We start from the raw sequence: 22,589 nt of genomic DNA, 5'->3' as shown, positions 1-22,589 counted from the left end.
GCTGATGCCAATGGTGATACATAAACATTTATAAGATGTAGAAACATTGATTAAGATTGCAGAAAAATATAACATTTGTTTGTTATAAGGGTTATAAGGGCAGTAAAATGGATAATTACAAGCATTTCAGCACCAAGCATTGCTAAACGTTCAGCTCTTCTGGAGTACAATAATTATCAATGCAGTCAGAAATATCAATCAAATCTGAACATCTGTACAACACTGATATGATTTTGATATCATCCTGCATCCCTGTATGAGTATATTCTTTAAATACTCCAATGCTTTCCTTGCATATGAGGTATACCGATTGGACGGATAGAAAGGACTGAAGGTGCAGTGTGTTCAAGAAATGCTTTTGCACTTTACTTCTAGGCTGTGTGTTCTCTTGCGTTAATGCAGGGGTTAACCTGCAAAGGACTTGTGGAGGGTGGGGCTAGTTCTGCCGGGGGGGGCAGAAAGTGCTGAGAGTGAAAGAGAGAGGAGTGAGCAGAGTCAGAGAGTGAACTGATAGAGAAAACTCTGCTTATGTACAGTGTGGCTGTGGCCAACAACAGCTGGAGAATAAAGCACTGTGACTTGGGCAAAAGGTGTCTCGAATCTGCTTTCGCCCGTTTGTCACCACCTGTTACACCTGCCTAAATGACTATCACCCTGTTGCACTCACCCCAATCATGATGAAGTGCTTTGAGAGAATATTCACGACTCATATGCAGGAGACCATTCTGAACACTATACAGGGTGAGTCAAAAGTCACAGGACACAGTTTTATTTTATTTTGTTTTCTATGCTGTCACAAGCCTCCATGATGCGGTGCTGAAGGTGGTGTTTGTTGCGGATTTTTTCAGCATACACAATTTGTTTGAGATGACGCCTGTGACTTTTGACTCACCCTGTAGATACTCTCCAGTTTGCATACAGTCGGAACCGGTCCACAGACGATGCAATCAACGCTGCCCTTCACACAGCCCTCACACACCTGGAGGACAAGGACACCTATGTCAGAATGCTCTGTATTGACTACAGCTCAGCATTTAACACGGTCATCCCATATAAACTCTCAGAAAAGCTCCTCCCCCTCGGGCTGACACCTGCCCTCTGCAACTGGGTGCTGAACTTTCTAACAGAGAGACCCCAGTCAGTCAGAGTCGGCAGCCGCACATCCAGCACAAAAACAGTGAGCTCAGGGGTCCCCCAGGGCTGTGTACTGAGCCCCCTTATGTACATGCTCTTCACGTATGGCTGTGTGGCCTCCCAGAATAACACCAGCATCATCAAGTTCGCTGATGATAATACAGTCATTGGACTGATCACTGATGGGGATGAGACAGCATACAGGAAGGAGGTGGCTGAGGTGTTGGCCTGGTGTCAACAATCTTTCCTTGAATGCAGACAAGACCAAGAAAATGATTGTTGATCCAAGGGGGAAGTGGGAGCTGCACACACCTCTGTACATTAGTGAAACTGAGGTAGAGAGGGTGAAAACCTTCAAATTCGTCTGCATCCACATCAGTGAGGATCTCACCTGGTCTCACAATACACACCTCATCATCAGGAAGTCCCAGCAGCGACTGTACTTCCTGAGAAGGCCAAGGAAATTTGGCATGCCAGCCAAAATTCTCAGCACCTTCTACAGGAGCACGATCGAGAGTGTTATTACCAGCTCCACCGCGGTCTGGCATGGAAACTGCACTGCTCAGGACAGGAAGGCTCTCCAGCGTGTGATCAAAACTGCACTGCTCAGGACAGAAGGGCTCTCAAAACTCACAGTCCACCTCAGGAGCAGCCTTCCCCTCAATACAGGACACTTGTCACGCCAGGGTCATCAGGAGGGCCCACAACATCATCAGGGACAGTACACACCCCCAGCACAGACTCTTCACACTCCTACCTTCAGGAAGACGCTACAGGAGTGTCAAGTCCAGGACTACAAGACTGACCGACAGTTTCTATTCACAGGCTTGTGAACACCTCACTCACTACCTCTTCTTCCCTCCCAATCTGAACTGGTTTAACTTTTGGCCGACCTTGCAGTCAATAACTGCTACAATTGTTTATATCTGTTACCTGCAACATGCACTTTATGAACCGCTGCTCTACATACTTGCACATACGCACATGTAACTTTAATTTCTTTCAGCTTTGCCCATAAAATTGTTTTTTTTTAACTATTTTTACTACTGTTTTGACTGTTACTCTTATATCCTTATATTCTCTATTTTTATATTTTTCTTTTTTTTATTCTGAGATTATATTAAGGTTATATTTGTTGAATGTAGGGACAGCAAAGTAATTGCTTCACTGTACCGTGTAACTGCCTGTTTCTGCTGTGCATATGACAATTAAACTCTTGAATCTTGAATCTGTTTTAGGCAACATCAAATGTCTTGACCAGCAGGCCTCAGTTTGGGCAGATCTGGCTTAGATATGACAGAAACAGAGTGGTGGCCTAAGAAACAGTGGTGGTCTTACAGAGAAAAAGACAGCCTGCTCTCGAAAAGGACAGTTTTTCAAGCGTTCTTTAGCATGGGAATGGCTCTTTGTAGAACCCTGAGTTCTATATAGAACCATTTCATGCTCAAATGGTTCTATGTGTGGTTAAATGGTTCTTCTGTTTGATGGAGAATGTGTTGTATATGGTTAAGGCGAGAGGTTCAGATCAGTGAGCAGCAGTTTGGTTTCATGCCCAGAAAGAGTACCACAGATGCAATTTTTGCATGGAGAGTGTTGGTAGAGAAGTACAGAGAAGGTCAGAAGGAGCTACATTGTGTCTTTGTGGATCTAGAGAAGGCATATGATAGGGTGCCAAGAGAGGAACTGTGGTACTATATGAGGAAGTCAGTTGTAGCTGAAAAGTATGTTAGGGTGGTGCAGGACATGTATGAGGATAGTGAGACAGTGGTGAGGTGTGCAGTTGGAGTGACAAATGGTTTCAAGGTGAAGGTGGGGTTACATCAGGGATCAGCTTTGAGCCCCTTCTTGTTTGCAATGGTGATGGACAGGTTGACAGATGAGGTCAGGCAGGAGGCTCCATGGACCATGATGTTTGCAGATGACGTTATAATCTGTGGTGAGAGTAGAGAGCAGGTGGAAGAGAATCTAGAGAGGTGGAGGTTTGCACTGGAGAGGAGAGGAATGAACGTTTTTGGTGCTATATAGAACCATTTTCAAAAAAGGTCTATATGTAACCATATACGATATATTCTACATCAGTCTGAAGTACCATTTAAGTGTGAAATTGTTCTACAGATCTCCAAAAAGGGTTCTTCTACTTGTTAACATCAAGCTTGTTAGAACCATTTTCGAGCCATGTACAGCACAGTCTCATCAATCTGAAGAAACATTTCACTATGCAAAGAACCAATTAAGCATGAAATGATTCTATATTGAATTCAGGGTTCTAAATAGAACCATTCCTTTTACTAAAGAACCTTTCAAGGACTATCATTTAAGTGTCTAGAGAGAAAAATGAGAGCCAGATAAAGGGGTGTGGGCTAGACAGATAAAAGCAGGGAGAGAGGTACACAAGCAGACACAGTAAAGAACTGCACTCCCACTATGATAGAAAAGCGGAATATTTTGATATCCACAGTCAAAATGATAACAGCTCGTTACTGAGCTGTTCACTGAAAAACCACACGCTGTCCTTACGGCCACACTATGCTTCTCATACGCATCACGGCACGGACTAAAGCACGTTCGCAAGCAGCCTGCAGCAGCAATCCGTGCCAATGACTGATTTTGGGGCGTGTCAATGTTAAAAAAGACAGTTTTCCAAAAGACTACATTTCCCAGAAACCCGGTGGAAGTGAGGAAAAAAACGTTTCTGAACTCCTGATTTCAGCGGCTGTCGCTGATTGGCCGAGTCATTAGCAAGGGAACGCCCACATGACCACATTAGGCGTTTTACATCGCCAGCCGGGCCACGCCCACTTCGCAACTATGACGCAATCGTGTGAAAGCGTGAGAGGGGGGTCCGTACTGCACGCGCTCACAGCGGGGAGCAGCTGCAGCAGCGAGCAGGAGCAGTCACTGCATCGCCACCGAGAGCCCGAATAAACACCCACCCTCAGCACTTTCGCCCTCCAGACACTCAAAAAAGGCATCCAGTAACATAACCGAGCGACAATGGTGGACCGCGAACAGCTGGTTCAGAAAGCCCGGCTGGCCGAGCAGGCTGAGAGATACGACGACATGGCAGCTGCCATGAAATCGGTAAGTACGCCTGAAAAATGTGGGAAAAGTTGACCGGTGGGCTAAATTCACCTTTATGTGATATTTGGCTGTTTTGTGGTTGCTCAGTTTTAGGCGGTCTCAACGTCTGAAACGCCTCACATCCAAAACGTCTAACGGCTTTAACGGCTTTTTCTAGCCAAACGTTCAGAAATTGAACACAAGCGGTTCAAAAGCGGCCAACGAACGTTCCAAAATCCCCCTTTAGCAGCACAATATCGCGCTGAAAGTCAGCTTCTTACTCGCCCGCTTCTCGTTCGAATGTTCCCGTTCCACCTTAAATGGTGCAGCCTAAAATCTAACTGCTGCACCGTTTAAGGTGGAACGGGAAAATTCAAGCGAGTATGAAGCTGACTTGGCCCAATGTGACCGGTCCAGTTTGACGGACCGCAGTTGAGCTTCGTACAGTGTGGCAAGTCGGGTTTTTTTCCCCTTTTCACTCAAACCTCACCCCAAACGTCTCGTTCTGGACGTTTATCGTGGACGCGAAACGGTCCGGTTTGACTGGACAGCGTGTGGAGTGAAAGCGGGCTGTTTGATGTCGGGGCGGTGCCTTGTGCCAGAACGAACCCTGGACTAACCACATCGCCATAGAAGGACCGAGGGTCAAAATTACGGACCACGAACAGGAAAGGAGGCACACTTTCTCTCACATTCATAACGCACCGTAATTCAGCTAAAACGTGTAAAATGTGACCCAGAAATACGTTTTTCACAGTCAAGCGCAGTGTGCAGTCGACGCCTGTCGTGTGGTTTTTGGGGAAGGTGCGTGTCCCGGTCTGAAGGATGCGGTGATGTTCCTAAAAAATCTGGCCAAAAATGCCCCGTACAGCTCTATAGGCGTGTCTCGGACGGTTGAAATGAGCCAAACCCCGAGGTGAACATGCCTTTCATATATATATAATGTGTGTGTGTGTGTATATATATATATATATATATATAGGCAATATGCATGCTAGAGGCGTTTCTGTCTTACTAGGTGTGTCATGGTGCAGTAGCGACTGTAATGCACCATTTCTTACAATCCATCAACCCTCACCCAGAAAGGATAGGATCACACTGTACTATTAAGAAAAAGTCTGATCCGAAGCCATCATAATAGCACTGTGCCCCACCCACCTTCTCTCTAGCCTGTTTTAACAATGCATACCACCTCCAGCACATTGAACAAACCCTTTTTACGAATCCTAACACCTACATCTCACCGACTAAACCATCCATTATAGGCCCAAATAATCATAATAAGAAAAGGCGCATTGTGGGCTAAACTGCTGTTGAGGTGTCGCCTCAGGCTAACGAATCCCCTTGTGAGTGGAAAAGTGCACTGGTCCATTAGGAAGCGAGGAGGACAAGAGGCCATCCGCTGATGAAAAAATGCTCCGTCATGGTCCGACTGTGGCTTTTCTTGGGGGAGGGTGTAAGCCAGCATCCCTTATCTTTAAATGGGACGTGACTGAGGGAACAAGACGAAGTGCGCTGCTCTCTGATGCACCATCAGATATGCCATTAGTGCGTACCGGTGGCCATTAGGATTTTAACCTTTTCAACAGATGGGTTAGGCTTATTATTAGGGATGAAGTGATTAGGGAATTCTGGGCCAGATGATGATTCCCAATTTTTTCTGTACGTATCTGCTGATGCTGTTACACAGAAAATCTAGACATTGGTACATAGTCCGCCTGGCTTGGCATTGTGGAGGGATGTATATTTGTATCTAAACAGTTACAAACACAGGATACTGAATAAAAAACAGGCCGTTTAGCCCAGCGTCGTCGAAATATTTCACTCTTCCCAAGGACAATAAGTGCATCATCAAATATCAGATTTATCGGCCAAACCTAGTCACTGGCCCAATGGTAAAATAAAAAAAAAAAATTATCTACCAAAACTAATATGATTGTGTTATCATTGTGCATCCCTCCATGTTACATAGTCGTTAAGTAGGTATTATGCTCTGTTTTACTCGTATGGCTCTTATGACTTTTGCGTTTAATAGAGATAGAGAAGGGTATAAATCTCCCCTTTTGGCATGTTTTCCGAAGGTGTCTGTATCAATGATGATTTCACATCAAAACTGAGCAGAATGGAACCTGATTGGTTCTGAGTTTTACAGCTTACCCAATCTTAAGTGTCCAAAAATGCTTGAACAGCAGCTCTAAAATCTCGGCTAATGTTAATACCTCCATATTCATCCTTAAGATATTCACTTGAGGTAGTGGCGCTATTAGCTGTGTTGAGTCATTCTCAAGATATGCCATTTGGTTTCAGGCACTCAGCAAAAGTGAATTGCCTTCGTCCTCCCTCTTCGAAAGGGCATGCCTAATGACAGTTAGATGTTCCAGTAGATGCAGGTGACCCCGCTGTCTGGAAACCAAGGCTAGGGTGTGGATGAGATCCGGATGGGAGAAGCTTATCCTAGATTCGTCAAATACATGCTGTCATTAGGAGGGTCCCTCTGCAGCAGAGGACCGGCAGGGTGTGTCAGAAGCCACGCCCATTTTTCTGTGGGGAATCCCCGACTCCTCTCTGACCTAATAAAATATCATAATCCCTCCTGTGACCCAATAAAATGACACAATCCCATCTTCACATCTAATGTAATAAACTAATCAGAGTGATGGGAGAGGGTTTCGTGTCTACAACATCAAGCGGTAGTATTGCTGTATCACAGCAGTGACGCCATGACTGCACTGCTATGATCACTATCACTGCTGACTAATATCACTATTAATTGCTTATTACTACTAGCCGACTGCTTCTTACTAGACTGTTACTATTACTGCTAGTCTACGATAAGTATACAAATTGCCATACTATTTGTCCTTGACAATAGGTTTTTACAATAGGTATATTTTACATGATTATAAATGGTTTGATAGAAAACATTTCAAATAGACTGGTATTAATAAGGTACAGTTTTACGTAAAGCACCGTTTCATGCACACAAACACACATATGTGTGTGTGTGTGTGTGTGTGTGTGTGTGTGTCCTCCATGAATGACAGCAGCATGTGATGTGTAGGCCCTGTTGTGGTATCGCACCCTTTTTGTGTTTGTCTACCAGTTGGCAAATGTATTCTGACATGTTGTGGCCTGGCTGTCATGCTGGTGTTACATCTTCATGCCTTTGGGTCAGGGTTTAGCTCAGGTCAATTACATTTATTCATCAAAAACAAACTGTTTTCTCCCCTCATAAATCAAGGCGTCAGTGATGGATACATAAAGCTGTAGATTCCACCACCATGGCAGGAAATTCTGGTAATTTATCTAAATCTTCAGATGATAAGTGTCTTTGGCTGTCTGTGGTGTAGGGACTATATTAAAAGCAGTTATTTAAAACTCACATCACTGTAATTGATAATGTACAGATGTATGCAAATGACACTCCTGGTCAAATGACATTTCCACTCAACAAAACAAGTTCTGCACATTTTAATGCACAATTATTGTTTACTAGCTACATTTAGGAAGACAAATAATAAAATGTGGCCTGTGAAAAAGGAATTATATACATACATACATATATATAATTTTATTATTAGTTTTTTTCTTCAAATACGTTAAACCTAGCAAGTATATAGAAATTGTGCACTAAATTTAGCAGAAAAATACAATTTTCTGTTTTCTGTAGAGAAGCTAATTTTTAAATCAACAAAACATAAATTGACCAGAGATGTTTGAACGTTTGGTTGCGACTATAAGTGCATAATTCTAATATCCACCTCTTACATAACTACTTAGTGCTTTTGTTTTTTTAAGAGGGTCAAAAATAGATAGAATTGAGATGTGACTAAAATGTGATTCTCTGGTAAACCTTTTTATATAAAATATATTTAAAGATATTTATATGAATAATTAAAGCTTTACCACAACTGAAGCAACACTCAAGTCAGCTAAGTTCATGTCCTTCAGTTTCAAGACATGAAGTCTCTCTTTAATAGGACCACTCTTTGTCATGATGTCATGTTACTTATAGCAACACGCCACCCAACCTCCGGTGCTGTCACTCAGTAATTCTATCACGCTAAACCTACACTGAATGGATTGATGTACCTACTGCCCTTGGTATAAACAGATTATGCTGTATTTTAGAGGTAGCAAATTGTGTGAGATGTGATGTACATATGTACTTCGAAGCATGTGCCATATGGGTGTGATTGAACTGTGGGAAACACTATTGAGTACATGGTGCTCGGCCTCCCACTCTCTTGCAGCAGGAACCACCGCAGCCATGGCTCTGAGACACAGGCGTCCGGCAATTAATGTTTTTTTCACAGCCTTCTAGTTATAAAGCATTTATGTATTTTATTTTTAGAAGCATGCAGCAGCTTCAGTGATGTTTAAAAAATTCAGTCACTTCGTGGTTATATAACGACAGTGTGCTACTTCAAGCCCCCCTCCCCCCCTTCCAGTTTCTTTCTTCATTCATACATCCATTCCTCTCCCCGCAGTCATTTACTCATTATGTGTCTCTAATGCACCGATCACATTCACAGTGTCACACCAGGTGGCCCTCAGTGTCTCTCTGCCTCCCTCATCATGGAAGAAGGGTTGTCGCATCACATTCATGAAAAAGTCAGCGAAAGATACTGTCAGAATACAGAGGCAAGGACTAAGGCAGATAGACTCGCTTTAAGTGCAGTGGAACTAGTGTTGCATGATGTATCAGCAGCTGATTATTATATTATTCAGATTATTAAATGAGAAAATGTATTTATTATTATCAGTCCAGTATTAGAATTATAGCCAACCAGTAATTTGACATCACTTTTTCCATTTCCATTCTTTTAAATTCACTCCAATGTAAAATATTTACAAAAGTAACATGTATATGTTAATTGGCATGTATGATTTAACTGTGTTATCATGATCCATCTTTTGGAGTCTTATGCTCTGCCCTTGTCAAATTATGTTATATTTTGCAAATGAATAGTAATTGTGCAAATCTGTAGAGGATGTGTTCATCCATCCAGTTCACATAAGCGTGTAATTTGACCAGGGGCACCCAAACTTGCTTACTACTCTATATGAATCTGCAATGCTTAAACATTTTTAAATGGGGGGGGGGGGGCAAAAAAAAAAGATATATTTATATATATTGGCACTTTCCTAAGCAGAACACCATGTTACATCAAATGGCATAAATAGATAATGGAGTAAATATGGCATAAAATACATTTTTATTCTTGGTCATTCATTCCTGCAGTCTGCGCAAACACCACTACCATTCATTACCATCCTGTGCCATCTACATACTGGAGTCTCAACTTGGACTTTGGTCTAGTAAACGTTTTCTATATTTAGTGTCTAATTCTGAACAGAGTGATATTTAGAACACAATTATTCCTCAGAAAAGCCTTAGTACTGTTGAGCGTTATTCATGTTCTTTTTTGGGGCTTATGCTTGTTGTCATGCTTGTGATGGGAAGGTTTTGATATTTAGATATAGCACACGCTACTAAAAAGAACAGGCTTTATGAGGGAACAGAGGACTTCTTTTATGATTGTGCTATCACTAGTTTCCCAGCCAGACCCCCTGGCCTACAGAGCACAGATCAAACAAGGGCACTGAAGAGCCTGTTACCAAAGCTGTTGTGCAGATTTTCATTGCTTCAGGCTTGAAATAAATAAATAGATAGTGGACGGCAGGGAAATATTCATTAATTAAAGTAGCTTAATTTGCATTTGGTGTGATTCTGATTTGGATATGTATGCCAGATGTGGAGGAGATTCGTTTTGGCAGATGCAGAATAATTCGGATGTAGTTAGAATACAGAGTTAAGTGGGTGTGAGGACGTTGAATGGCAATGTTTTTGGTTATAGGGTATTGTTATCATTTGATATCTCCCACAGTAGACACACCTGTAGGTCTGTTCCTATTCTAGCCTTATGCATCTTCCCCCTAAAGCAAGACAGCACATCCCTTTATTGAAGCCAGAGTATGTAACAATGCAGTGCTGTTTGGAGGGGAAAGCCAAATACTTTTTTTTTTCTCCCCCCCAACTTGGCCTGGTAAATTGTGCCAGTTCATAAAGGTTTCAAAATTCATGAATGCCGTATCAGATGTTATCTAACGGAACAAAATGTACAAGAGCTGCAAGATGCATGCATAACAAAGTGGTAACTAATTTCTGTGATTCTTTAACCACCATTTAGACCACATGTCTGTCTCCTTATTGAATTGTTTAAAGGGGGCTTTACATAACCAGTGAATTATTTGACTCGTTTTAAACAGCACCTTTGCTTTTTGTCAAGTTCCTTATGTCTTGTATTCTTCTGTTTAAGGAAGCTTGTATGGCTGAGTCATCATAAGCAACTAAAAGGACATTGCAGTCTTACTGAAGACATTCAGATATTGTTGTGATTGTTGAAGATGTGAGTTGTCAATCTCTCTATAGACCTCTTATTTTCTCTCACACAGATCCTTATGCATTGTTTTTCGCTTCCTTCTACCTTTCATCCCTCTGCCTTCCCTTTTTTCTAGCTCATTTGTTCTCCTTGCCTTGCCTTTTCTTCCTTTCACCATTTCTCAATTTGTCATAACCTGCAATCAGGGTCCAAAGTCCAACGCTTGCTCATTTAACGGCTGGCTGCCAGCTTTACGATGGGTCTTATGATGCAATGTGCACCGCAATGTGCCGTGAGATTAGAGCGAGAAATCTCAGCACAACTACAAAGAGCTTGTGGACAGTTACATCCATGCAAAGTGTTGCAGCACTGATTGTGAAATGCAGCTGTAACCATTACACTCTTAGTTACTTGAGTGCCTATAGCCATGGCTGCACCATAGCAGGACTGACAGTTGTTTAGCAAGATGGCATACTTTGTCCATATTGTCTGAATATATATATATATATATATATATATAATCACCACATGCTTACTCAGTATTGAAATGTAAACCCGATGAATCCAGATTCCAGGAAAGAGAAACTTACTATTTATGTAGTTTTTAAGTATTCCAGACTGCCCTTTAGACAATCTTTACCCAGCTAAAGTTGCTTAAATAAAGGCAGTCAACCTGTAATCAAAACTGCCATTTTTACTATGTTAGCTCATGTCCCTGGTCATATCAGCACAATTCATATTGTCCTATTTAAAAGCCAAAATTACCTGTAATGTTCCATCAAGTGTATTGTTGTTTTCCCATCTCTAATACGTCTTCTCAGCTTTGATTGTCTAAAAGTAATGATAAATAATATCGTGATTCACATCCCTCACCACCCCCACCTGTCATCAAAAGAATCATGACGCATCACTAGGAAATACGTCATAGTACAGAAGGAAATGTGTTCTGATTTCTAATTCAAACTGACTTTGTGATCTGTCAGGGCTACAGAATGTAATAAATCAAAACTGCTGTTTGACACCAGTAGTGGTGTAAATGATCTGTTTCCCTGCTGTAGACATATTGAATGTTTAACTTCAGGTCCAGTCTTTCCTCACTTCAAGATTTAACCCATTCATTTCCATTTGAAATTCTGAATTTCCTGTGTTCTATAAGTTTTTTTGTGATTTCCCAAAGAAATTTTCATCATTCAAACTATACTACTGAAGAGTTATGTTAGTTAATTTATGATATTAAAAATAGCCTTTTGGTCACATGGGACGAATGATTTTTAAACTGAACATGTGAAATTATACTTTTCTTTTCTTTCTGCTTTATGACATATTTCAATATGGTATCGGGCAGAAACATTTCCATTGTATCACAGATGGGTGATGAGACAGGATGTTGGTCAGTATTATTTCTCTCCACCTAACGGTGTATGGTGATGTTTTAAAAAAATAATGAAAAGGTGGGCAAATGACATTAGATTTTGAAGGAACCTCCACAGGAAATCAATAATAGCGTCGTTTAAATGAGACGATATGATGAACTATTCTTACAAGACCAGGGACAGATCAATTGTGATTTTAGGTTGTTTAAAGCATAAATAAATAAAAGCAAATGAATACAGCTAGGTCTTTTTTTAACATCTAGATCACCCCCCCCCCCCCCCCCCAAACATATGCATTTATATTACATTTGATCGCAGGAGTGCTTATGAGTGCAGTGTTGGTTGAGCACTGCAGTGCATTTGATTCTCAGGAGATGGCTGGTGAGGTGTAGGAGGCTCAAAAGAGCCTGTAAGAGAGGAAAGGTCATGTGGCTATGGGGGATATGAACTGGCCGATGGAGTAAAGGATCATCTTCACTAACACAGCTGCTGCTGCCAGCGAACCAGCTAGCTGCAGCCTTTTCCTTCTTTACCCAGCCCCCACCCTGCACACCCACACACTCTAATGCACTTCTGCACTGAGCTCACACACGCGCACTCCGTCACATACATGAACATGCACAATTTCTCCCTTTAACACCCACTCGCATATGTATTAGCTGCCTTTACTGTAAGGCACACATTTGTGCACACTACTCTTGAATGTATACATGAACATTTACATACACACTGTGCATCTCTGCCAGTGTGTGGACACTGTTGCTGTATCCAGGGTGGTAGAGTGCCCAAACAAAGAAGATCACTCTGTTTCTATGGAAACAGAAGATTGTGTGCGATATGTTGCTCTTTGCTTACTCTCACCGTCCAGAAAATAAAGGTGTGTGTGAAAAAACTGTGATGAATCATATTGTCCTTTGAAATGCTGAGATTCTTTAGATTTCTGCAGTTGCACGTTTCTGTCCAGCTGTTGAATGAAATTGAAGCAATAGCTATATGTGAATTTGGCTGTTTCAAGAGAATACAGCTCTCTATGTCTGTAGCTCAAGATCAGCAGCAGGCACTTTATATTTACCATCTTAAATCATGTTATATATTCTTGTTTGATAGCATAAAGGTACATTTTAATTTCTTAATATGGCCACTGGTTCCTGCTGCCTTTTGTCATGTTACCTAGCAACAGCCAAGCATGACCTGAATCGCATGATCAGTCATTTGACTTTTTTCTACGTTATCATTTACGTTATTTATTCAGTATTTCCATTGTAACTCTTTCTTTCATCATAACATTTCTTTTTTTATTGGTATAAAAAAAATCTTAAAACAGGTTTGACAGTTTGTAAGATTTTATTTGATATTTGTCATTACCATTAAGTCATGTTTATGCTATATGTCAAAATACACCTGAACAATACATGGACAGACATGTATTTTTTTTTTTTTTTTTTTTTTTTTTCTTACATCCTTTTATTTTCTGTGTGTACTTAACATGTAGTCATTCATTTTTCTTTCCTATTCTTTAACCTCTCTTTATCTCTTCAAATTAAACAGGCAGTATTTCTTACTATACCTTTTTAAGACTGATATCCCTAAATGATCTTTAATCCTAATTGTACTCTGCCTCATTCAAAAAAGTGTTCTGGGCTAAACACTCCTTATAACTTCAGTGTGACATCACAAAAAGTTATTTACCCTTTAATATGTCCATATAGTCCTGCTTTTGAGAATCATAGTGTATTAAATGGAGTTTTGTTCTTGGAATGAGAAGAGATAAACAAATTAGATAAACAACTTAGTTATACTTGTTCTCTTGCGGTTTAAATAAAGAGTAATTTGTCTGGAGACAAGAGCCAGAAGGAGGATTGTGTGTGTGTGTGTGTGTGTGTGTGTGTGTGTGTGTGTGTGTGTGTGTGTGTGTGTGTGTGTGTGTCTGAGTATGACCTTGCAGTCTGTAACCAGTGACATAAAGAATTCTGATTTGGTTTTTATCATTTGATCAGCTTACAGGGTAGGAGAAAATAGTAGGGAGGCAACGAGCAGAGGAGCCATCTCTCTTTGTAGAGAGGAGCACTTGTCATGTGTCATTCTCTATATTAAGTTTAGAAATGACTCATAGGGATAGTGGCTTCTCTTTCAGTTGCGAGGAGACCGAATGATGCAGCAGAAAAGGCAGTTCTTCCAGAAGGTAGCACAGGAGATAGCAAATGAGAGAGGGAGGAGATCAGAAACTGAATTATAGCCAGAAATCCTCCTGCTGGTAAATTGTTAAATTACAGCACAGCAAATTACTGGCAAGGAACAAGTTGGAGGTTTACTGCATACTGTGTTACTGTTGCAGTTCTGAAAACCTTTACATTCTTCTTTTTATTTTAAGAGGACTAAAATACAGTCTAAAACATCTAGGCTAAAATATAGCATGGTCATTACTCTATTTGTCTTGCACCATTTTCTTTTGCTTGTTTAGAAAGCTCTGGTTAATCAGAATGAGAATCCTTTATTCCCTCCCAAAGGGAAATTGCAGTTGTTACAGTTGTAACCATTTATGTAAAAGAATAAATACTTTAAGAATTCAAAACAAAGATAGAGAAAAATTGCAATAAGTACACGAGATTTAAGTACTTATGAATATAGTAAAGTGGCGGTGACTGTAATAATAAATATGAATAATCTAGTATAAAGCAGTTCAAATTATTGTACCTCTGAGTTTTTGCACACAATTATTATTATTACACATATGAACAGTTTGGTATTGAGTTTTGCGCAGATGAACCACACTTTGTGAATCACACACTGAGGGATGAGTTATAGAGTTTGATGGCCACAGGTAAGAATGACTTCCTGTGGCGCACTGTGGTGCATTTCGGGACAATGAGTCTTGCACTGAATGTGCTCCTGTCTCTCATCATTACATTTTCAATAAACAAGAGGTTCCTCAAATTTCCCCAAATACTTGAATCTATCTTTTTTTTTTCACGCAAACCTATGCAGTTTCATCATTCTAGAGCAACACCTCTTGCATCACTGAGGTACGATACTAATTCTCAAGTGCTGTTGACATATGCAGCCAGTGGTATATGCAACGCAATGCTGTGGTACCTATAAATATCCACTTTTCAAATCCTTGGAGCAGAAGTTATTGGTTGAATTCCTCCATAAAACTACAAAGGCCACATACAACCACTTCATTCCCTCATCTCGACCTATTCAGTGCTTTCATAAGATTTTACGCTGATCGAGAATCAACGAGAATCGAGTGTCCACTCCCTTTTCATCATCACTAGTGTTATAAGAAAGTAAAAACTGCTCTCAGGTCAGGGTCCTACACCACCCTTTTTCATTGAGCATTTTTCATTAGTTGTCAGAGCAAACGGAGAGGGGATTACCAGTGATTACTAATGCTTTGGCAGTGCCAAAAATGCTCAGCCACCGTCTCATGGGATGAAGTGAGGTTAGAAAAAAAAAAAAGAAGTGAGGATGGAAAAAAGCTTTTCTGTTTGGTTTGTTTTTTGGGGGTTTTTTTTGTTTGTTTGTTTATTATTTTCCTCTCCTACACTTTTTTTTCTTGTTATGGCAGTGTGGTTTTTAATGACAGAATGCTATTTGGGGCTGGTTAGCATCATACCAACGATAAAGTGCTATCTGAACTTGTATTCAGCCCTAAATGAGCTCCTTTCATTTGTACGTCCTACCAATTTCTGTGCCGTTCACTGGGTGAAAACATGGAGATAAAAGCAGCTTAATTCAAGCAATTAGATCAGCGGTGGTTAATTCTTTGGTCAATTTAAAGATCGTTTAAATGCCCTGCGAGTGTTTTTATCAGGGATCTATGATGTCTAAAGCAAATGTCGAAGAAAGGGAGGGGTTAAGATTTTTACTCCACTGCCATCGCTATTTCACAAGGCAAAGCTATTTATTGTCCTCCTGCCTCTGAATTTTAATTCTAGCCACTCTCAACTACATTTATTGCTTTGTGAGTGTGACATGCAGAGAATTATGTACATTTATAACTGTTGACAATATGTTTGCCTTAATTATATACAGGGAAATAGAAGTGAAGGGCCTTTTTCTCCTCCAAGATTATGTGCATTGGCAATGTGGAGGATATGTAGGTTTAGATATCTACCTTATTTCAAGAAAAAAGGCAGAAACATTTGATGGCACTTGATTTTAAATAAAGGAAAGACATTAAAGGTTTTGTTCTAAAACACAATTTAAAAAGTACTGTCATGAATTTTCTTTTTTTATTATATATGTTTGGAGTGGGGTTTGGAGTGAAATATCAATTCTATGTTATAATTAATTTGAACTTTATTAGATAAATCTACATATCGTTGCTGTTGGAAGAAAACCTTATATCTCCATTTTTGGCATTTTTCAGTTTTTGACATAATTTGAAAGTATCTGTTACTCTTTACATTGTTAAAAACATTGAAAGTGAAGTAGGTTTTTTCCTTCACCTGTAAAATTACTATTTTGGAGATACAAGGTTTTCTTCCGACCTTTTTTATTTATTTATTTATTTATTTATTAATTAATTAATTAATTAATTAATTACCAAAAGCCCACACCATCTGAAATGCACTTTATCTTTCTTCTGTCTCCTAGGTGACAGAGCTGAATGAGGCACTATCCAATGAGGAAAGGAATCTTCTCTCTGTGGCCTACAAGAATGTGGTGGGAGCTCGTCGCTCCTCTTGGCGTGTCATCTCCAGCATTGAGCAGAAGACCTCAGCTGATGGCAACGAGAAAAAGATTGAGATGGTCCGCGCCTACCGCGAGAAGATTGAGAAAGAGCTGGAAGCCGTGTGTCAAGACGTGCTCAACCTCCTCGACAACTTCCTGATCAAGAACTGCAGCGACGCCCAGCATGAGAGCAAAGTGTTCTACCTGAAGATGAAGGGAGACTACTATCGCTACCTGGCAGAGGTGGCCACCGGCGAGAAGCGAGCTGCCGTGGTCGAGTCCTCCGAGAAGGCGTACAGCGAGGCGCATGAGATCAGCAAGGAGCACATGCAGCCGACACACCCCATCCGCCTGGGTCTGGCCCTCAACTACTCCGTATTCTACTACGAGATCCAGAATGCGCCTGAGCAGGCCTGTCACCTGGCCAAGACGGCTTTCGATGACGCCATCGCCGAGCTAGACACCCTGAATGAGGACTCCTACAAAGACTCCACCCTCATCATGCAGCTCCTGCGAGACAACTTGACACTCTGGACGAGCGACCAGCAAGACGACGAAGGCGGCGAGGGCAACAATTAAACAAGGGCAGAAGAGGTGAAGACCTTCGAAAAATACCCGTTTCCTAGCCGTAACACAAAACACGCGTGCTCACAAAACAAAGAAAATCAAAAAAGAAAAACAAAAGCTAAGTGAAAAATTTACAAAAGGGGGCCTGGTGGAACTTTGGCAGCCACTTTTGCTGATGGTTACTACCACAGCTGCAGTTCTCTTTATTTTTCCACAAGTTACCAAAATTAAACAGATTAAAAACATGAAATCTGAATAGAAATAGCAGTTAAATAAGAGGTATGTGTCGCATTTAAATTAATAAACCATGATAATAATAAAGATTACAAACCCTGCTTCCTTGGTTGCCTCTGCAACATTTGCCAAAACACCACTTTGAGGAAGAAAAGCCTGTCAGTAAGTCAGTCAGTACTAAATGACTTGGGTTGAAATACACCCCAAACACTGGCATAGGGACTGTTCTTGTCGTGAAACATGAAGTTGAGCTGCTTATTTATAAGAGAGGAGGAAGTGTTGTGAACTGTCAGGGGAAGACATATTAAAGCTTGAGCAAAAAAAATGAAAAAAGACAAAAAAAAAGTATACATGAAGTAAAAACTTGAATGTCATTGCCTCGCAAAAGTACGTTTGCAAGCAGGCTCCAGTGAGTGTGAAAGGGTGTTTTTTTTTTTTTGGTCTCTGTTAAATATATTTGTGGATCCTGATGTGTGCCCAACAGTCAGTCGTTTCTTTAAAGCCGTCATGGCAATTGGAGATACTCAAAATATGGTAATTTAAACATCACTGTGGTTGCAAGTTGCAAGTCTACTGCTCAAGAAACAGTAGTTTACCTATAAAACAACCTAGTATAGTTTTCCAACCAAGTAAGTACAATGCTCCATTAAAAGTTGAAATTATTGTCCTTTTCATGAAAACTAAAACTGTTCTTATTATCATTGTTGTTATTATTATTGATATCATTTGGACATTTAGGATATTGAGCTTGAATAAAGATTTATTAAGCGTCATTACAATATACTACCATATACTACAGCATATATGATATATAATCTAACTCGTAATGACTTTACTTCAAAACATAGTCTCTCCTAGCAAAGAACTGTAGAAAAAATATCGGAAAAAAACAAAACCTCCCCCCAAAATGAATTCTCTTAAGCAATCCCTAATCACCTGGATCCCTGCTGTGATACACTGAATGGAATTCACTGGAACCATTGGCTGTTTTTATTTCCTCTTTTTCGCTGGACTGAAAGTACAATTAAAGACAGAACACTGGCAATGTCAATATGGGAGATGATCTGAAAGCAGCTCTGAGGTTTGTGGTATTTTTTTTTTTCCTCCTTTTTTTTTTTTTTTTACTTTTTTAATTTTCAAAAAATAATGCACTTGCCTATTATACTGTTTCTCAGTGTAAGATGATTACTGCTCCAATATTCTCGATAATACAATATTGTGCATGCTGGTGATGTATTTATATACTGTAGCTTGACTTTATTAACTTAAAAAACTGTAGATGTTATGTATTCATATGAACAAGTAATGACTAGAATTTCAATCTGATTATTTTCTATTTATTACTTTCTATTGGATTGTTTAAATTTCTTTTTTTTTTCTTATAATTTTTTTTTCCTTGCTGAAGTTGGCTATACCAAAACAGTGATTGTTAACCATAAATTGATCTGTTATGGGCGTTGCTATAGTGACATGCGATTCTTGTATTTGGGTTTTATTAAACAAAGGAGTGAAAAGACAAAAAAAAAGACAAAAACACCAGTGTTAGCTTAACCCGTTCTGTCTGGTGTTTTATCTTGGTGAAATTAAGGTCACAATGTAAAACGATTAATGTTGTTCTCTGAATGACGTTTCCTCTCGTGCTTTTTTTCCCTGTCATATTATACAGTGAGATGTTGAAGATTGATCAGTGTTTATCATTTTCTTCAGAATCTGCGTTTCTGTAAGGAAATCAGTCATGGACCATAATTTACAGTTTTCTTTTTTTCTTTTTCTTTTTTTAAGCTTTTTTTGTTTTTACTTTTAGCTGTCTCTCCTGATATCTTAAATGTGAGTCATGTAGCGGATGCTCAAGAGAAAAAATAACAATAATAATAATAATGATGATAATAAAAAGTGAATTAAAACTTAACAACGTTCTTCTAACCACAGTTCAGTGCTGCTGTTGTTGTATTCCAGATGAGTCACATCTGCATGACATCATCAAAGGAAACGTGTTTGTTTTCCTGAATGTGTTGCTGCTTTGTCACAATTAAAACTGTTTTGGGTTGTGTGGTAAACCGATTTCAGTATAAAATGGCTGGATTTGTATGTGAGCGATATGCAGAGCATAGATGGATGGACAACGAGAAAGAGAGTCATTGACAAACAGAGTAGTGTGTATGCTGGCCTGCTGTAACTGATCACTAGGATAGAAGCACACTGTTTGTGTCCCAGCGTTCCAGCTTCAGCACTCCCCACCCACTCGTTCTGTGCCATCCTGTGCCATCTCCCAGATTGCTAAGAGCCTCCTTTGCTAATGCTGTATCTAATGCTAGCATCTGGCCCTCAATTACTGCCAACAGTTTGGGTTTGTGGCTTGCTTCAGAGAGGACTCTACTCTTTTACATCAAAATAGCAGATTAGGAGAAAGATGCCAGCCTTTGCTTGAAAAAGAAGAAAAAAGTTGAGGGTAGTTGATAATAGTTTATACCTAAAATATCTAGGATGAGAACCTCCAGCTAAAGTCATAACCCTAGCATAAGACTGGTTTTATATTATGCCCCAGAGTGGCAACAGGGCTACATCATACATCTGAGATTTCCAACAAATCAGTATCTTGATTGATAGCGCTGTACTGAAATATAAACTTCCATATTTAGTATATACTGATGTGTTTTGCAGATTTTCAGTGTTTTACTTATGTATTCTTTCTGAAAAACTGCTTTAGTATAGATGCATGCAAACATTTGAACACCCCTTATCCAATTACGATGAATTTTCATGCACAGTTTCTCTTTATTTGCTAAGTTTAACATGCTGAGAATACAATACAATGTAAAATGTGGTACCACGTCTGCACAGGCCACATTTTATGCTTTATTTTTTCCCCAGTATGTTACTAAATTCAGCAAATAAATAGCAATTGTCCGTTAAAAACGTGTTTCCTGTAGAGGATGAGTTAACTCCAGTCAGAGAAAACAAATATGTAATTTGACTGGGATACCCAAACTTTTGTGGCTGGCTCTGTGTTTGTACGCGATATCGGGTCATATCAGATTTGCCACGTTATAGCCCATACTTGTTGGGTATATGTTTTTGAAAGACTGATCTAGGCACAGATAATTTCTTGTAAATTAAAAAGTAATTTTGTTTTGCTATTGAAATTTAAAATGGTATGTTTGTAGTTACAATACGTTCAACGGTATTTAATAACCTCCTGGTTAAAATATATAAATCTAGCAAAGCTTGGGTACCTTTCAGCTGCAGGGCTCTTCTCATTTGCTTACTGAGGTGTCTCTGGTGCAACTTTAGTGTACCGTGATCTTTTTATGCTTGTGGATCTTCAAGGGTTATTTAGTGAATGTATTGATACTGTATAGAAACGTGACGACTCAAAGAACCATTGGAATGCCTAATCCTTCATATACCCTGTTGTATACGGTTTAAAGAACCTTTGCTAAGAGAGTAGGTAGAACTTTTAATGCAAATTAAAAGTAGCATATTGGTATTGGGTCAAATCAGGATTTGGTATCTGGGTAGATCCAGCCAAGCAAGCCTTCAGGAGCTGGACAGAAGGCCTTATGTGTTAGATTAACTATCAGGGTAATTAGGGCAGAACAGTTAAATCAATGGTAATGTTATTTTTTGAGAGGAAAAAAGTTACTTTAGGCCTTTTGGAAGCCCTAGATAAATTACTGTCTGAATATAAAATATTAATTAATATATATATATATATATATATATATATATATATATTATGAGGTGCTTTATCATGATTAGGTTTTTTTCAGAAAATCTATGGCAGGCCTCTTTACTGCACTGTAAAACTGCAACATACAAGGTAAAATACATAAATTATTTCTGTGAAAAGCTTCATATTAAATATTGAATGTTTTTTTGTTTGTGGTTAAAATTGAAATGTCAGAAAATGTTCAGAAGCACTACCCATAGCTTAAATCTAACGCAATGACAAATAGGCACTATCTTTGACATTTATGGCCCGAAATAAAAGACTTAACTGTACTAGTCATAGTTTACCAATGGAAATACTGTTAAACTGTAAAGTCTTAAGAATAGAAACTAGTAGTTATGCTTCTTAGCATTCATTCAAACTGATGCTGCATTGTAAATCATAAAATCCTCAGACAGTTTTGACAGTTTAGAATGTAGGTAGGGACATGAAAGGAAAACTGTCAAGCACAAGAGGACCCCATTAACACGCCTGACTGGTGGGATGTGATTTATTTACTATAGTAAAAAAGGCATTACTTATATCTAGACATTCCTGGTGAGATGTTGTATCGTTTGTAGTTTGAGGCCTCGCATAAAAGCAGAGCAAATGGGGCAAATACTACATTACCTAGCATTACCTTTGCTCCAAAGTGACCCACTGCTTTCTACAACCAAATAAGACATGGGTTGTATTTGACACATAAAGGAAAAGAGAGCTTAAATTTCCTTTGAGGGACAAAAAACAAGCCAGCATGCTGATTCAGAGGATGAAGTGTTACCCTTGGGGTTCTGCACAAGATGGCGGGATGTTACGGATACGAGTCCAGCTCCAGCCCAAAGTCAAGCCTGCAATTTTCCTGAGTAGAAGGGAGTCAGTAGGGCAGATGTAAGCAAATTAGGCTTGTTCTCACAGCACCAGCAGATATTGATTCAGTGGAGGGGGAGGGGTTGTTAGTGTCAAATCGAAGACTCTGGGGAAAAAGTCCTTGATGAGGCACAAAGGACACAGGTAATGACCCCAGTGCTTCAGACTATATGTCAACACGAGAGAATAGCTGGGTGGTGTTGACAAAAATTCAATATCAATATTTTCACACGGTCACGGTCTTGCTACTGTATTCTAAAAGAATATCTTCAAACTTTAAGGACTTTTATTGAATCTTCATATTTATTTATCCCCAGTGAATCCAGCTTCCACAGACAGTTCTGTTGTGTTCACTGCTCCACCTGCCACAATGAAGAAATTTAGCTGATGATTAATTGCCGTATATATCATTTTTGCAATTAACAAGTGAATTGAAAGTCTACAGTTAAAACGTTTGCTACGACGCAGGTCTCAATGCATGTGTTCTTTTATTGTAATAGTTTCAACCAATTGAAATTCATGTTATGTTTGTTGGGATATAATCACATGATTGTGAAAGCTAACAACTGTGAAATATAA

At 39.6% G+C, this 22,589-nt stretch overlaps 1 protein-coding gene across 1 annotated transcript; it reads left to right on the top strand.

The window, feature by feature from the left end:
* Positions 1-3,972: 3,972 nt before the first annotated feature.
* On the top strand, positions 3,973-19,495 carry ywhag1 (3-monooxygenase/tryptophan 5-monooxygenase activation protein, gamma polypeptide 1). Its single transcript, XM_017714886.2, has 2 exons — positions 3,973-4,215; positions 16,556-19,495. Exons 1-2 carry the CDS (start codon positions 4,129-4,131, stop codon positions 17,210-17,212), a joined length of 744 nt encoding a protein of 247 aa, XP_017570375.1. The 5' UTR covers positions 3,973-4,128; the 3' UTR covers positions 17,213-19,495.
* The last annotated feature ends 3,094 nt before the right edge of the window (positions 19,496-22,589 follow it).

The sequence above is a fragment of the Pygocentrus nattereri genome, chromosome 23 (genome assembly GCF_015220715.1).
Source record: "Pygocentrus nattereri isolate fPygNat1 chromosome 23, fPygNat1.pri, whole genome shotgun sequence".
Lineage (NCBI taxonomy): Eukaryota > Metazoa > Chordata > Actinopteri > Characiformes > Serrasalmidae > Pygocentrus > Pygocentrus nattereri.
This window is presented reverse-complemented; position numbering and strand designations above follow the sequence as displayed.